This window comes from Alligator mississippiensis, chromosome 2 (genome assembly GCF_030867095.1).
Source record: "Alligator mississippiensis isolate rAllMis1 chromosome 2, rAllMis1, whole genome shotgun sequence".
In the NCBI taxonomy this organism is placed as follows: domain Eukaryota; kingdom Metazoa; phylum Chordata; order Crocodylia; family Alligatoridae; genus Alligator; species Alligator mississippiensis.
Window position 1 is genome coordinate 97,797,147 of NC_081825.1, and position 18,393 is coordinate 97,815,539.

The 18,393-nt window shown below is 39.9% G+C and overlaps 1 protein-coding gene across 11 annotated transcripts in view; it reads left to right on the forward strand.

The window, feature by feature from the left end:
• Nucleotides 1-18,393, forward strand: part of LRBA (LPS responsive beige-like anchor protein) — a 611,727-nt gene that overhangs the window by 454,308 nt on the left and 139,026 nt on the right. For all 11 annotated transcript variants that reach the window (XM_019481504.2, XM_019481508.2, XM_019481505.2 and 8 more), the window contains 2 exons: nucleotides 10,054-10,194; nucleotides 11,418-11,537. In XM_019481504.2, the coding sequence (XP_019337049.1) occupies nucleotides 10,054-10,194; nucleotides 11,418-11,537 (261 nt within the window). The remainder of the gene's footprint in view (nucleotides 1-10,053; nucleotides 10,195-11,417; nucleotides 11,538-18,393) is intronic.

An 18,393-nucleotide genomic window follows, 5' to 3' on the forward strand; every position in this document is an offset into this window, starting at 1 on the left:
TTCAAAAGAAAGTTATATTTGTGATTATAAGGACTTTCTTGTGTTAAAGGAGAAATAGCTTAACTAGATGGAATTGTAAATATTGTAGCTAGGGACAGACATTCAAAAAGCCTGAGCATGAATCGATTCAATCTTTGCAGGTTAGTCTAACCTGGCTAGGTTGAACTGGTTTGTAACTGGATAGACATTCTCTCTGGACTGAGCAAATTCAGGTACATGCCTTTAGTGGCTCAGGTTAGAAGCCAGGGAGCACTAGAGCAGCCCTCCCTTCCCTTGCACTGTACTGAGCTTAGGGCAGTGGGGGCATGGGCATAGCCAGGCCCCAGAAGGATCTCTGATTCTGCCTGCACCATCCCAGGCTTTTCCTGACTGGCTGCTCAAGGGGCAGGAGTGTTGCCAGCCCACAGCTAGCACTCTGAGGCAAAGAGGGGTGTGCAGTGCATGTATCTGTTGATGATACGAAGCTTTTGAATCTCCCTCCTTGCTTCTTTATACAGTCTGCAGTAAACTGACAGGCAAGGAAGCCAGCAGGGAGCTGATAAGAGTGTTTATCACCTCATCAGCAAAACAATAGCCTCTCTCTATTAGTTAAAACTCTTAAACAGCTTACCAGCTGACCTGTTGATTAGCTTCAAAATGCCCTAAACAGTCACTGTTGTATCTGCCTGTCCCAGTGAAATTGGAGACAAACACATGCAGACAAGTCTCGGCATTAGCTAGCATACCACATGTCTAGGGTCCATGAGGCTGGGATCCATGCCGTGGGAGATAGGAGGAAGGGAGGGGAAATTCCTGCTTAAGCAGCGAGGGTGGGGGGTAGGGCAGGGGGAAGCCAGACGGACCTTGCTGTGCCTGCTAGCCTCTGCTAGAGCTCTAGCCAGGCAGCAGAGACCCCTGCCCAGCCCAGAGAGCATGCCAAGATGTTGGCAGAGTCTGGTTTATCTTAAACCAGCAAGGGGTCTGAGACAGACATTGCATAAACCTGTTTGAGCCAACTCAGTTAAGTCTAATAGTACATTCGACCAGGTTTATCTCAAACCGGTTTCAGCCATTTTCAAACTGGTTTATGTGCACTGAACATCTGTTTTGTTACATATTTAAACCAGTTTCTGATCACTTGAATCAGTTTATTTGTAATGTCAGTCCCTAGTCTGTCAGATGGGTAACCACTTGACTGCTTTCAGATATTACAGGTACAACATATCCACTGATTGACAACTAGCCCTACTAGTTTGTCCAACCTCAAATGTGTGACCATACCCTGAAATCAAAATCATTCGAATACATTCACTTGTTATGCTAATTGTTGGACAAATAAGTAATTTATAAATTTATTAGACTTACTAGTACCCTCAGTCCTCAGATTCAATTCTTGACTGACTAATACTAGGTAACTAAATTAGGATTTACAAATAATAATTAACAAAGCCTCCCATAAGAAAGCAGCTTCGAAAAGAAGAGGAGAGGTTCTGGTCCAAGCCCTCCCTATGTCCACATTCTAGCTTTCATCTTCCTTTCCCAGGTTTAAGGGTAGCATTGGGTCATAGGGTCTCTTGTGGACATTGTATTAGTCATGTTTTTTGGAAGCAGGAAGAATTTTCCTTTCAGTTCCAGAGTGAGTGGTGTATGGTTTGGTTTTTTTTCACTTTCTGCATATCAGCCAAGGGACCTGATGAGCAGATTAGGAGGTAAGGCTGAAGTTCTTGCAATTTAGCAGGTGTCCAGTGCACATAATTTTTCATGGAGGAACCAGGTGGGCTAAGGGAAATGCATTCCTTAAAAAGCTAAGGAGTGTGTTTGGAGGGACACCTGGTTCAGTGTCTCTAAGGGAGGGATCAGTCAACGAGATCACAAAAACAGGCTAGAAATACATTAACAGGTATGTGGGGGCCAATGGCTGTTCTCAAACAGGAGGAAACTGTTGAGAAAAGAATAATTGCTTGCATTGCACAATTTGTCATCTGGTGAGCTAAAGTTAGTCAGTTGTTTGGTGTAATTTAACCACACCCCTTTAATTTTTGGTGGTCTGAAGGATAAGGTTTATATTCCAAACGTCAGGAAGCTATATTGACAACATATGAAATGAGCAAATCCTGTTTCTGGTGTTTAGCTTACACTGAAGTGTCTACATGAGACATTTACTGCAGAGTAGACTAATTAGTCCACAGCAAAAATTGTGCAACTACATGTGCATCCCTATTAGTCTAGAGTAAATTAATTAACTCTGCAGCAAGGTAGCACTTGTAAATACAACTATTACCCTGCTGTGGAGTTTACTCTGCAGCAGCGCACATGTAGACGTTGCCCCAGCTGGCTGGGGCATGAGGGTGCTTCAGTGCAGGGGGATGCCTGCTGGCTAGCCCTGCACTGAAGCGCCCTTGTGCCCCAGCCAGCCCCTCCACAGCACGTTGAGTTGGGGGGAGCAGCCCTGGGTTGGCAGGCTGACCTCCCAGGCCCTCTGCCAACCAGAGCTGCTCCAGCCTGGATCAATGTGCTGCAGTCCTGGACACGTGTAAACAGTGCACCTGGAAGCAATAAACTTTGGTGCGAGAAGCAGTGGAGTTTATTGCATTGCATTAATATGCATGTGTGGATGCACCCACTGGTAACTGAAATATATCTTAAAAAATTGAAACATAAACCCTCAGACTTTCTCTTGGTATCTGAGGTATCTTGGTATAAAAAAGTATCTTTTTATAACTTCCTGTGTCTCAGTTCTCCAGTGACCAGTGACATACTTCCTGCCTGTTCGTCCTCTTTGGCATTAATTAGTTCTGGGTGACTTAAGGTAGCTCAGTACTTATTATGCTGAATCTTATTCTGTGGTTTTAGCATGGGATCCAAGGGTGATTTAACAAGAGTCCTAAATTGCTACACAGGGTCTTTATCTGCCAGTCCGTTACAGGGTCTACATCAATTCAGGCTTATATATATGCTAATGAAAAGAGGTAAATATAAAATAACTGTTGATAAAATTTGTAGATGACACCAAGATAGGAGGAATGGTGAATAATGAGATACTCATGTAGAGTGTTCTGGATAGGCCAGCCCAGAGTAAACTAGGCCCAGTGAAACAAAATATGTTTTGAGATTGTATGTATCCGTCTTAGGGGCAGGAAATACAAGTCATATCTAGTGAAGGGGGGGGGCAGGGGAGGAGTTATACCACAGAAAGCAATAACTGAAAAAGCATCAGTGGGGAGGAGGGGGACGGAGGGAGGAGAGTCATAATGATCAAGCATCTCTGTCTGATCTCTCTGTGTGATACTGTAGCAAAAGGGTTACTATGACCCTTGGATGCATACATAGGGAAAATAAAGTAAGGCATTGAATTTTACTTCTGTAGACAGCATTAGCACGGTTGTTATGGAAATACTGTATTGAGCTCTGGCATCCACATATGAAAAAGGACGTTGAAAAATTGGAAAGGTGGAGAAAACCATAGAAATTATTTGAATTCTAGAGAAAATTCCTTAGAGATGAGAGACTTTAGAGCTAAACTTGTTTAGCTTATTGAAAAAAGAATGGAAAGGTGACTTAATGACAGTGTTTAGATATCTTCAGATGGGAAAATACTGTGTACTTAGATTTTCACCTAGTAGAGAAAGGCATGAGAACAGCCAGTGGCTGGAAGCTGAAGCCAACCTATTTAAATTGGAAATAAAATACAGTTTTTTAACTTTGGGGGATAATTGGAATGAACTACAAATAGAAATAGTAGGTTATCCATCTTTGATGTCTTCAAATCAAGACTGCATACCTTTCTGGAAAACTTATTTAGTCAAACACAAGTTATTGAGCTTAATATAAGGATAACTAGGTCAAATGTAATATTCTATGATATACTGGAGGTCAGCTTAAATGATATAATGATCCTTTCTAGGCCTTAAACTATGAATCTAAGAAAAATCTCAGTTATGAAAACCAGACAGTGTTCTTCCAAATAAACCGTAAATGTACAAACATCATATTTGGTATGTATGTTAAGAGTATTTACACAGTAACACGGATAATTGCATTTCTGAACTACAGATAGCTAGTCAGATAAGGCTGACAAAGATTTAAGAAATCAAATGGAGAAGCAAGTTCACAGAGCACTTTTTTCATAGTGTCACTCGTTCTAGACTTGTGCTTATTGGCTTATTAGTTTGTAAAAGTTCGTACTCGCATGTATCATGAGCTATCAGATCTGTAAGAGAAAACCTAGTTTTTCTTGGTATTTTATTCTTCCTGCTTCAATTCAACTACATGCAGTCCTCAGACTTACGAAGCAATTGGTTTCTGAAAACTGCATCTTAAGTCGAAATGTTGTAAGTCGGAACCAATTTTCCCATAAGAACAATGTTATAAATGGGGAGTTGGTTCCTTTACTGTGCTTGACACAGCTGCCTCCAGCTGGTAAGTCGGGGGGTGGAGGGGACATTAAGCCCCTGCAGCAAGGGAGGGATTGAGGCTGGGGCTAGGATAGGGGCTGGGGCAAGTGCTACCCAGCTGGGGTGGAGGGGCATGGAGAAGGGGTGGCAGCTCCCGCTACTGCAGGCTGCCGGTCCAGGAGCTGTTCATCTGGCAGCTCGTCCAGCGGCTCTTGCTGCTGCTCCTGCCACTGGTGTGGGAGGGCATGGGGCAGGGAGCGTATGCCCACAGATCTGTAAGGGGTGGGCAGAGCTGGGGCTGGACTGGGATGCACCCCACGCAGGTGGCAGAAGGCACTGGGAGTGAGGGCTGTGCCCTCCTGCTGCTCGCCCAGCCGGGGCAGGGCGGAGCTGCTGCGTTGCCTATGGACAAGTGGCACATAGCGGCTGAAGTCGCTGTGGTTTCTCCGTGCCTCCCAGATGAGCCATGCCTGTGCCCCGCCCTGGCTGGGCAGGCAACAGTGGCGGCAATGGCAGGGCATGAGGGGGAGTGTGCCCCTGGATCGGGGCGGGGTGAATGGCAGAGTGGGGGCTATGGTGGGGGCTGCAGCCACCCTAAAATTCACCGTAACCCCCGCTGCCAGCCGAGAGCGCTGTCCAGTGTAGCCCTGGCCCCACCCGCCCTACGCAGATCTGGGGGCACATGCCCCTCCCCCATACCCTGCTGCCACTTGGCCTGCCAGGGCAGGTCTGGGAGGCACGGGGAGGCTGGGCCTGCTTTGGCCGCTGTACACTGCTTGTCTGTAGGTAATGCAGCAACTCTGCCCAGCCCTGGCTGGGCAAGCGGCAAGAGGGCATAGCCCCCACTCCCAGCACCTTCCACCACCAGCCCAGAGAGCAGCCGTGGACCAGCGGCGTGCAGCGGCAGGAGCTGCCCCACCCCCACCCTATGCCTTCCCCACCCTCTGGGTAGCCCCTGTCCCAGCCCCAATCCCTCCCTCACAGCGGGGGTGTTCATCTGCCCTCCCATGTCCCACCACAACAGACTTACCAGCTGGAGGCAGCTGCGTGCAGCATTGTAAAGACGAAACCCTGTTGGAACTTCAATACAGTGTCGTAATTTACAAAGGTCGTAAATGCCTTTTGTTGTAACTCAAACAGTCATAAGTGGAGGAGTGCCTGTATAGTTTTATCAGATATCATCCTGGGGCTCGTGTAGCCCTTAAAGAGTTCTGCAAATAAGAACGAGTCTTTTCCTTCTAAAGTTATCTTTTCTGAATTAGTCTTGAGTGTGTTGCTAAATAAAATTGTATTCATTTGGCCAGCATTTTAGATATCATGTGTCCCCTGCCAGTTGCCATGCCTTATGTCATTATGCAAGTTCAGAGGAAAAGTGAAATGGGAGAAAATCTATCTGATCAGTAAGAAAATAGTTCAAATATCCTTAGAAAATGTTGGTTCATAGAAAGTTGTCTGACTTTAGGAACAATTTTAGAATCTTCAATAAAAAACCCTGTTAAATCTAAATAAAAGTGCATGACTAAAAAAACAGTGGATGTGATGCTAGAACACTGAAAGTGAACAATAAGAGGAAACAAAGAAGACGAGGGACGGTAGCAAATACAAAGATTGTAAAAGGCCAGAAAAAATAAGTTAGCATGCTTTAGAATACTCTTCAGAAAAATACTAGGAGTTAGGTGACAACAGTTATACTACAAGGACAGTGACAATAATTAAAGAGGGGGCAGGCATGAGATTAGCCAAAACTAATTTTGGGGGGAGGAGGGGCAGGAAGGGAGGCTACAGAAATATACTACAGGAAATGGATGTTTGCTAACCATTACAAGTATACGAAATGAAGGAGACCAATCTTGTTAGGAGCCTAAGGTAAGAAGTGAAGATGCCAAGAACAGAAATAAGCAGGAAAAAAAAGATATTTTCAGCATTATATTGTGAAATTAACCAAGTACAAGAACTAGAGAAAGTCTTGAAGAACTAGAACAGACAGAAGGCCTAGTTAAGCAGCAGGATGAACAGATTGCTAAGGTGTTCTAACCCACTTCTGTCTACAGCAGTTGATACTGGAATCTGTAAGGGTGTGGACAGATGTAACAACTGAAATATTTCCAACCGAAGTGATTGAAAAAGGAAATAGTGGCACTCTTGCATGCTTGTGCTGTTCTGGCTGGAACATTTCAGTGCTCCAGCTGCCTCCATTGTTTTTGTCTTGTTTGAATTTCTCAATCTCTACCTTTTAAAATCCTTTCTTTTAATAGGGAGTTCATTTTAATTCGCAGTCTAGTACCTATTTATTCGTTTCTATCCATTGCTATAACAAACATCGGTTATGGAATTATCAATGCTGAGGGCTAAAGGTTTCAACTTTTATTCTCCTGTGGCCTATAGGAAGAGGAACCATGGCTGTTGAAGTGCAGCTTAAAACTTTAAATTTCATTTCAAGGGCCAAATCAGTTACTAATTCTACTGGGCAAGTTCCAAATTTTGACTGAGCAGAGCAAAATTGTTCGAGACTGTGTGGCTGTACCACTGGGCAAGTATTCTCCCTCCCAGACTGGGGTTTTGAATACTCCCCAAATCCATGGCAGGCATTCCACGTGCAAGTCCAGAGGCCTTGGGGTTTGGATGCCCGCCCCAGTCTTGCTTGCTCCAAGCCAAAAGGCCAAAGAGCAAGCCATGGGGAAAGTGAGAATGCAGTCCCCCTTTGCCACAAAATTGTGTGCTAGAGTTTCCTGCATTTGGAGAATCTTGCAGGGGTCAGCTTGCCTGGAGTGCAAGAGGCAAGCCTCACCCTGTAACTACACTTGATCAGCTGAGAGGCTCATGGGATCTTCCTCTTGGTCATCCTGGTGTCTCCCCTGCCACTGTAACTGTTTCATGTGCTTGCTTTCCTGCAATGAGTGAAGCTACAACAGGGCTGAAACAGCTCCTGAAGTTACTGTGGTTAGGTTTCCACTCCTGCAGGATGGAGCATACACATGAAACGGGTACAGTGGATCAGCACTATGAATCCCCATTCCATTTTCATAATTGTTTAGGTTTTCCATACACACTGTTGGCTAGTGAGCAGTGCAGTACATAATTTTACAAATGCATTTCACATCTACCAGTTTAGTATGGCTTTTCTTTTTCCTCTCTCCTAAAAGGCAATGGGTACCTATTTATTTCCAAATATATGGGGCTAAGATATTTAAATCTTCGATCAAATTCAAAATCTGAAAGGGTTTTTTAATATCCCTATACAATACTTTGCTTATGGCTTAAGCTTAGTTAACTGTTTATTTCAATTTATAAGGTAGTTGAATCACCTCATCTTTTAAAGCAGTTGTCAGAAAAATATGGGCCAGCATGGTAGAATGTATTAGCCCAATACATTGTCTCCATTTTATTATGAAGCTGCTGAGGAAGCTGTGATATACAGCACTGTCATTACAGATCTATTGTTAGAGGGGTTCCACAGTCTTCTGTGCACTGCCATTAATTTATAGCAGTAAACAATATGTAGCCCTCCGACTGCAGCAAAGCAGAATCTTTTAATGAGGTGGATGTTATTACCACAATAAATCAGTGCATTCGTGTAATGTATAATTCAATGTGTGTATTCCCACTGTAACTTCTCTGAGTAAGCTGATAGTGTATCATTGTCAGTGCACAGCTCCATGGTTCTTTTTTCCCTTAAGCTTTCTTTCATTTGGGGACTTTTTTTTTATTTGCTTGCAAATAAATGTGACATGTCTTGATAGTTGTCCTATTGCAGGCTTCAGAAACCAACTGTAACAATAACAGCCAAAATCAATACTGTGGATTCTGGGTGTATGGATCTCTGCATGACACTATATTTTTTTTTTTCCAAAAGAGAATGAAATCAATCGTAATTGGTTTTAGCTTTATATTCAAGGAGTATAATTCTATAACTATTGATTTGGGGTGTACTGATTTGGAGAGTAATAAAAATAGGAGCAGATAACGTGAATACTTAAAATGCTACAGAACTATACAGAAGCAGCATTGATTCTATTTTTAATTCATACAATTTATCTATTGTAATCTTTTTGAATCAACCATAACTGAGCCTATAAAAGCAGTGCAGGTGGAGATTCCAAAATGATTCTGGAACAAAGAAGATAGTTCTTGAAGTCCATTTCATTCTTCCCTGGAATACATTTGCTAAATCAGATAAAATCCTTTTATGCAGAAACCAGCCCTTTAAAAGGATTATATTTCAAATTAGTGGACTGCAAAAAGAGCAATTAACCTAAGATGTTTTCTTTATCCAATTGCAAAGTGAAACCGTTTTAAGTAAGATAATGTAAGATAAGATCTGAAGTCGTTCATAAATCTGATCTGTCATCTAGAACAGAAACAACTTGCAGCATATCTAATACTATCTGAAAAGAAGAATATGCTTTGATAGTAGTAATCAGATAATTAAAATATTTCTGAAATTCTAAATATAATACTGGACTTCATTTAGAATATAAGCATTTTTTTAAACTTGTAATCTATGAAAACCACTATATTTTCACTCATGCAAAAGGCTTGGTTATTAATTGTCAGTTTTTCTGAACTTGAGTATTTTTTATACCTTGTATAAATATGTTTTGTTAATTTCATTTTTGCAAGATCAGAAGTGTGAAAATATTTTGCATACATATTTCCAGTTACAAGTAGGTAGTTCCAGAATCTGTTTAAGTACACATTTAAATTAATAATAAGAATTGTACTTGTACAAATGTCCATCAAATGTTGCATACATGGTATATATTGTATATACATGGTACAGTGTCAGAATATTTTAGATTGTAAAGTATTAGATAGATGACATTGCTAACATCTTGTTTAGGTTTCTTAGTGCTTTATATGAAGTGTAGTTATTTCACCAACACATAACTCCTAAATCACCATTTTGTATTTTTTTACATTAATTAAACCCCAGGGTATTTTTTGTGAATGAGAGCTTATGCAAAAGTGGCAATCTTGATGAAAACTAGTGACTCTTTCTAATAATATTGCATTTTAATTAATTTGATTGAATTATCTTATATCAGCAATTTCTGACATAATATCTGTTTCACTAATTTCTCTTACAAACTCTTTCTCCTTTCCCTGCGTTACATGCAGACATATTTTCTCATTTCTCTTGGGACTGGTGATTATGAAAACAAAAACATTAACACTAATACCAAAATTGCAACTATGCTGTTGACATTGTTCCACAGTGTTGATTAATTTGTCACCTTTCCTGAAACATCAAGATCCAAAAACATGTTGCTGGTGGTTGCTCACAACTCATTCGATAGTTCTTACTGCATCTATAAATATCACATAGTTAACATCCACTTTGTGTAATGTTGTGTAATGCTTGTTAGTGACTGGCTAGAGCTGGTGTCCGACAGAAACTATATTGTATTGGTGAAAAGTAACAGCTTTTGTTATCACCTGTATGTATGTATGATCTATGTTTGAAATGCACATCTCTCTTCACCCTCATATCCACTGAATGAAACGCTGTCTGCTTTTGCCCAAGACAAACAAGCAAGTAAAAACTACCTAGAAACACATTTTCATGCATGCTAAGTATTATGTGTGTGGAGAGAAGTGAAACAACCTTAAGAATTATGATGATGCAGTTCTCTCTCTCTCTCTCTCTCTCTCTCCAAAAAAACCCAACCCAACCCTTTAGCCTATTGGTGCTCTAAACCCAAAGAGAGCAGCATTCTTTGCAGAGCGATATGAGTCATGGGAAGATGATCAAGTTCCAAAGTTTCACTATGGCACGCATTATTCAACTGCAGGTTTTGCACTTACATGGATGTTAAGAATTGTAAGTACAGTTTTTAAGAATGTTTTCTTTTAAATGATACTGAAAGCAACAAATAATCAGAAACCATGAGTAAATTAAAACCCAACGGCCTAGAAGGCACTTGAGATTTTGAATTAATTGATTGTAATCAGTAACTTTGCTTGATTTCCAAGGATAAAATCTGTTCTAAACTCTGCCCATAAGGTTTTAATTTTTTATGGCACAGCCTTTTCAAATCAGTATAAAAGCTTTTTTTCCCGAAAATATACTTTTCATGTGCTCTTTGTATTACATTATGCCCTTTGTATTGCATTAAAAATGCTTAACTTCCTTTCCTTACGTGGTTTTCTGAATAGGAGCATACTTTGAAAACTTGTAAGTTTTTATGAGTGAATTAAATTTTCACCCCTAACAAATTAAAATGAGTTGTCTTAAGATGCTCATAAAATTATACAGTGTCATAATTCTATATTTTAAATTATGCTGCCATATATTTGAAGGTACCATTGCATATGCTCCATATTGATAATATATTGGTTAAACAGTGCATGTTTCTGTAAAATTGAAAGGTGATTTATCTTCTAGCAAGTAATTTCTTTGGGAAAGCATTAGCAGCACATCATTAATTAAAGCTTGTTAGAATGGTACAAGCATACATAAATCCTTGAAGTAATTTATAGTGCTTAGCTAATTTCTAGCAATTATCCACTAATATGTGCTTAAGTGTTCTTTAACTAAGGGGAGGCTTTTAAATCTTTTAAACATTTTTCTTTTCTAAATCATAAATTACATATTCAGTCATAACAGTGATACAATTGTGTGTATTGAATATTCCCATTTTGCACTAGTAGATTAACTTGAATTACAGAAATATGCTTACCTGATGAAAACACACAATTATTTTTGGAAATATTCTATAAAAAAAATCATAGACAAAATATGTATTCCCTTTAAAAACAGTTGAAACCATGACTGACTTCAGGTTCTTTTCTAACTGCAAATATTCCTTTCAATTTTTACTTTCTTAAAATACTGAGAGTCCATTCTATATTTGGAGTATGTCATGTATATAAAGACAGAAATGTCTTTAGTATACTTATGGGTGGTTACCAGGAGTAAAGGTTCTCAGTTAACTGCCTACCCACTGAGAAATTAAATAATTGATGACCAAAAATATAAAATTGGCTTTTACTAAAATCAACTCTTTCTAGCAGTATCACATCATTATTTTTCCTCTTTCACAGGAGCCCTTTACAACACTTTTCCTCAATTTACAAGGTGGGAAGTTTGACCATGCAGATAGAACATTTTCATCAGTTTCAAGAGCATGGCGCAACTGCCAGCGTGACACCTCAGATATTAAGGTATAATACTGTTTTTAGCTGTTGTAAAATCTGTTAACACATCTGTATTGCATATCTCTGCATTAGAGGTGCAACTGGTGGTTGTTTTTTGTGTGCAATACTTCCTATTATAAGATTCCTATTTAATTTGTTGAAATCATTTGGGAAATTTTTTCCATGTTGGTTGTCTGCCTCAGCCTGAATATTTTGAAAATTTTAGCCCAAATGATTCAGCTCTTTTTTATTAAAAAAAACTAAGGGAAAATACATTTTTTTATCCATTGTTAAAAAAAATATAATGGCCTTTTCTTTGGAAAATTTCATGTTGTGGACTTCTAAAAAATTTTTAATGGAGGTGTGGGTCCTTTTGGAAATTTCAAATGGACATGCAGATCCCTTTGAATGGTAAATGTGGGTATTCACATACTTTTTTGATTGATCATAGTCATCTTTCATGAACCCCTTAGACATAGTCTGTGGACACTAGTGTTTGTGGACCAGAGGTTGAAAGCCACTGCTCTAGTGCATCCATGTTTTGGAGCAGAGGTTTGAAACGTGGGAAGATCTGCCTTTGTCAGAGATATGTTTTTTGCTGTTCCTGTGCATCCATATTTGAATGATAAGCTTTTGAAAAATTAGTAGAGAATTTGAATCTTTAGTCACTAGATACCCTAAATATTCTTTCCTCCCTCCATCATGCTCTAGCCTGCAGCGGAGTAGAATTTTTCCAGCAGTTAGAGTTCCAAGCCAATACAGGTCACCAGAACTGAGAACCAGGAGACTCTCCTTCTGTTCTCTTAATAACACTCTCCCCAATTTAGCAATGGGAAGAAAGAAGCTGCCTCGTTCAGATCCAAATTGAAAGAAAGGATAAATTGTAGACCTATAGCAGGGCAAGGTAGATAGGGTGAAGAAGCCTAAGAAAAGAAAGTGGGACTGAATATCAGATAGAGCAAGAAAGATGAATTGGAATTTGATACCTAGTGGGGGAGACCTGGACTTGCTGAGCAAGGAGACTAGGACTTAGAATAGGTTAGGGAAGAAACATGTGGGGAGGAGGGTCTGTTGAGGATCCAGTGTGGCATGGGTTTCGGGGAAATGGGGCTTGCTGGATAAGGATGCTGGACCACGGAGCTGGTAAGAACATGGAAGGCACTGAGATCAGTTTAGGATTCCAGAGAGGGAAGAGCCAGATTGGGTCCCTGCACAGAAGACTCTAACTGGTGAGGGACAACTAGAGGCTATGATTTGTAATGGAAATTAATCCGCTGAAGAGTTGGAAGTGGGGAGCCAGGACTGTCTGGACAATGAGACTTGTACTGAAGATGATAAGGAGACTTAGACTAGGTCAGGGAATTTGCTGAAGTGAGAGTAGGACTTGCTGGACATTGGGACTGGGATGCAAAGCCTGAAGAGTAAAGAATTGAGACTGTTTTAGGTAAGAACAATAGGACAGATTTGAGATGACAGAATGGTAACAGAATAATGGAGAACACAGGACAGGAAGAGTCAGGTTTGGAGGGATTGGGAAGAAGACAAAGGAATAGACAGAAAGGTTCCTGAGTCTTGCCAGCCATCTGTGGTTAGCAAGTATCTCTGAAACCCATTCATGAAGGGTCCATGTTTAGGATCACAAGCCACTACTGATGTCTTTTATGTAGTTAGGTCAAGTTACAGAGGTCTGAATGAGGCAGGGGTCCTGTGGACAAAATACCATGTGATCTTTAATTAATGACTGTTTCATGATGAATATATATAGTTAATGAACCTGTGTTTGTATAATGTGTACACTAATTTAGGGGAAAATTAGCTCTTTGATATAATTTTGAAAATCATACAGAGGCATAACTTGGATGATTTGCTTGATTTTTACAAAGCTGATATGTTACAAAGTAAAATGAATGTGTGATATTTTACAATATAAGAGAGAAAGCTTAGGGACTATGTTCAACTCTGATTTACTGAGATATCCTTATTGCCTCCCCTATTTTTTTTTGAACGAGCACACTCAGGTTCCTACTGTTTCTGTTCCTTGCCAATGGTAACCTGAAGGTGTGAAAGCTTTCTTTTTTAAGTCTTTAGTTCCCATTTTACAGCCACTAAGCAGTACAAAATAAGGTTCCCTCTGGAGTCGGAGTAACATTTCTTCATCATCCAGCTGAATGTTGGTGAGCTAGGGGTTAGGTGAGTAATAGAAAACTTCCTTATGCCTCCCCCAATAAGGGCAGAGTCCATAGAACTTCCTGCCAGCTCATGAAACATATAACACAATGCAGTGAAGGCCATTTTCTGTGTAATATCTTTTGAAGTGAATTCCCTCTAATCCTCTGCTGAAAAGCTGCTAGCAGCATCATTGGGAGCAAAAGACTTGAATTTTATCAAAGTGAGGAACATAATAATATTTTACATAATTAAAAAAAGATCCTTGACGTGACTAAACATGCTGATGTAAAATGCATTCATATGGACAGTGTGCAACTCAGTCTAATCTGCTTTCATAAATTTCCTTTCCTTTTTTTTTTGGGGGGGGGGGTTGTTCTTTTAAGGCACTCCATGAACATATGCTGTGCCCATATCTTTGATAAAGTGCCCAGCTACTTGTTATGTATTTGAATTGCTGAGATTTTCTTCTCTAGTCTGTTGCGTTATCAAAATAATTCACTTGAGATGTAGTTTACTAAAAATTCTTGGAGGGGGAAAAAAGTAAAATCTCTTATTAAAAAGACATTGTCATGTGTCATAATGTGGGGTTCAAGAAATTTATATCTATGTAAACGTAATAATCCCATGATATCCCAGTGCAAATCGCATATTGAAAATGCCGCATTCTCTTAGGAGCAGTGTTCATTTACTATACCTGTATGCAGATTATGCAGAGCTAAAGTAATGCATAATTTAAATAAAGCACCAAAAGCAAAAATATGAACAATGAAAAGGCTTTTTGCAGGATCTCCTCACAACCCTTTAGATGGAAGTCTAGATGAAATTCTAGCTCCTTCTACAGAAAATGTTTGCAGGATCTCCTCACAACCCTTTAGATGGAAGTCTAGATGAAGTTCTAGCTCCTTCTACAGAAAATGTTTTCCCATCCTTATTAAACATTTAAACATTTCTAACATACTTGTGCTTTCTAAACATAGAATGTAACTCCTCTCTTCCCCCCTCCCAGCAAAAAATACCCCAAATTTTTCTACAGCTTATAAATGATCCCCCAAGCCTTAGACAGGCATTACATTTGTAGTCCTAAATACCTCCTCATAGTGCTACACCAAGTGAGCATACAGCCATTCAACTTGGTAGCTCTACAAAGATATTGTAAGTGCTATAAAATATTTTCAATGAGGAGCTTCTCCAATTTTTATTACTAGGTGTAATGCTTGTGCAATTACATGTAGTGCTATAGGGTTCACACAGTTCTCTCTTCTCCTTCCTTTCCTTCCAGAGTGGGGAATGGAAGAGGGGCTGGCTCCCTGATGGGGCCCACTCCATGAGTTTTCAAGGAGCCTTGATGGGACCTTGCTCCCATCAACAGTGCTGGACCTTTTTTGGCCCTGTGGCTGTTGCCAAGCCCAGGCTCAGCTGATCGGCTGCTTAGTGAAGCTTTCATAGAGGTGCCTGTCCACAGCCCCCCCATATACATACACACTTCCTACCACTAGTTGAACAGTCATGGACAGAGCCTTCAAATGGTAGCAGAAATTCACTGATAATAACTTAGTCCTCTCCCACCTCCAGACCCCTGCCCAATCTCCCAGAGAAGGTGCAGTGGGCAAGTGACAGGAACATGGTGTGGGTTAGGGTTAGTGTGAAGGAATTCCTTCTTCCACTGCAAGAGCTGGGGCTCTGACAGCAGAACTACCCAGGGTGGCAGGGGTGAGGAGAGCAGGATAGGGGTTGTCTTTGACAGCTGATCATTGGCAGGCTGTCCCCTTCCCCAGCAGGGAAGAGGACAGATTGTCAGTAATTGAACTCCCTTGTGGCTGGGGTAGGGAGGGACGGGGACAGGGGGCCCAAGAAGCAGCTTTCCTATTGTTACTTGGATGGAAAGTTCGCTTTTGGGGCAACTTTGTAGCTCTTTATCCTTGGGAGGTGGAATACCTGCATACAGTACAATATTTTTAAAGTGTTATGATGGTCCAAGACATTTTGTAGCATTACAAATGAACACTTTATTACTATTATTATTATTAGCTGCATTTTACTGAGAGTCAGCGTGTGTTAAGGTTTTTTTGGTTAATTTAATTAAAACACTCTTTCAATCTTTCTGCTTCAATTTCTGCATCCATAAAATGGGGATGAAACCTCATTTATGGAGGTAACTATTTAGAAGAAGAATACTTTTACAGGTTTAAGGATTGTTGCCGTGATTGTGATCACAGGAAAAAAAGATAAAAGAATGCTTTGTAATGGAGCAAACATTCTTTGTTGATCATCTTGATTATTACAAATGTAATCGTCCCATCAATTATTAAAAGTCATTTTTTTCAATCACTATTATTCTTGCTATTGGTGAAAATTCTAACCCAAGGTAAATGGAGTTTACCTCCACTTTCTTTTGGAGTGTTCATGACAATATGATTATATTTATATTTCTAATGTGAAAATATGATGATATTTATGTGTTTTATGCACATACTACAGGATGGTTGACCCTTTTTAGTAGAGATAGTCCCAACTACAGCTGTGATTGCCAGGCTCTGGAATGGGCTCCCAAGGGAGGTGGTGCTCTCCCCTACCTTGTGGGTGTTTAAGAGGAGGTTGGATAGATATCTGGCTGGGGTATTATGATCCCAGCACTTGTTCTTGCCCAGGACGGGGGGTCAGAGTTTATGATTTGTTCAGGTCCCTTCCGACCCTAGAAACTATGAAACTATCAATTGCTTCCCAGCTAAGGCTGGGGTCACCTGACCTTTACAAAAGCCAAAGAGAACTCATTTGATCTGGTGAACTCCAGAGTGGTTCCAGGGGTAGGGTCTGGACTAGGAATAGCAGAATAGATCCAGCATTTCACTTTGTTCCTTTGTCAGTGAACTGCAGAATAAATGAATGTGTGGAAATCCCTGATTCAAGAACCTGAATTGGGCTGAGAGAGGTGAGAGAAGCTTTTGCATATTGTAACCCACGTTGGATATAGGGTGCCTGTACACATGTAGGGACGCTGCTTTGATGCGCTGTAATTACTCGAGTCTATAATTACTGAAGTTAATCAAGTCTGCTGAAGCATGCTAATTAACGTGCTCCAGCAGCCTCTATGTCTCTTGTATTTAGTGCCCCCACACTTCAAAATGGTAGTATAGGCACTTTAAGTAAAGCTCGTTGAACTAAAGCTCGTCAGACTTTAACTAAAGTGCCCCCGGTACCATTTTGAAGCCCAGGACGCTGAATACATGAGATGCTGCAGGCTCTTTAATTAGAGCAGATTTCGGAGCAACTCTAATTAAAGCTGGAGCATGTGTAAAGATGCCCATAGAGACTACTTTATTTTGATTTTTTTTTAATAGTACGTTTTCTGTTTATCCTATAAATTATGGCATGAGACAGGAGCCATAAGGCATGGCAGCAATTTGCTGCACTGATCAGTGATTTATTTTTGAAAATGTAAGAGAAGTAGGAGACTACTCGAAGGTACAGAAGCTGCAGACTGAGGTAAGTTGCACTGTAATATATTTATGTGGATTAAAGTGAAAAATGAAATGGATTTACTCCTTTTTTCATCTAAGAAGATGCTGAACTTTTAGAGCCATTGAACACGCACCTTACAGGGAGGGATTTCCCTAGCTTTCCCCATGTAAACAGATAAAAATAAATCATTGGCATAGAGCTATTTTCATTTGTTGTCCTAATATAACTTAGAATCTGTAGTGTCTTAGTTGGAGATGTTAGATTTACAAGAAGGAATTTCTCATGGGCTAGTTTGGAGGCAGTTCATGTCAGTTGGTATCACACTTCAGTAAGGAAAGCTAAAGCATATGTGTGGTCACAACCAATCCTTGTCATTATGCCATGAAAGCCTTAGGATCTGTGATCAAAGCATGAGACTAATCCTGCACTGCAGTATAACCTTTGTTTGAACCTTTCAAATTTTTGATTTCAAGAGATGATATGTGGCATTAAACTTAGTTTCCTAATTCTGTCCTACCTATCCATTTAACCAGTGCAAATTAAAACTTGATTGGTAATTTGGAAGAAATAGAAAATGGCTAGCTATTGCTCCCTCATTGTTATTTACTTGTCAGTTCAGCACTGGTGCTTTTAAAAAAAATGCTGAAACACATGTTTTTTAATCCAGAACTGCATCTTCTGTTTTGATCAATACAAATCGTATTTCAATTCTGTAAAAGCATCATTTAGTACCTTTAAAAGTATTGGGCAGATATGAACTTTGGCTTATTAAACTATATATTGAATGTTGGTGCAGATAATTTTGAGCTGCTATACAACAGAGCAAATAAGGATAGTTCTACAATCTTTAAAAGAAATGCTCTAGATTTTGAATTGTATTGTGTTTGGGAAACTCTAACGGTCAAACAGTTTGGGAAAAAATAACTTTTTTTCAGAGCTTTGTCTACGTGTGTTCAGATGTATATGAAAAGTACGCACATGTATAAATTTCATTTATTTTAATAGTGCATGTGTAAATATTCCATATTTCATACATAGAAAAATACTTCATAATTCTTTACCCATATTTTAAGAGAGACGTTCTTCTGCTTTTCCCAATAGCTTTCATGAAATTATGGTATGGTGACATGTTTTGTATAGTAATCTTTGGCTAATGTGCTTCTGAGAAAAAATGGCTTGCTTTTATATCTAAATCACAAAACTGAAGATCTAGGGGGACCTCATGAGGCCGTCTAGTCCATCCCTCTGCCCCAAG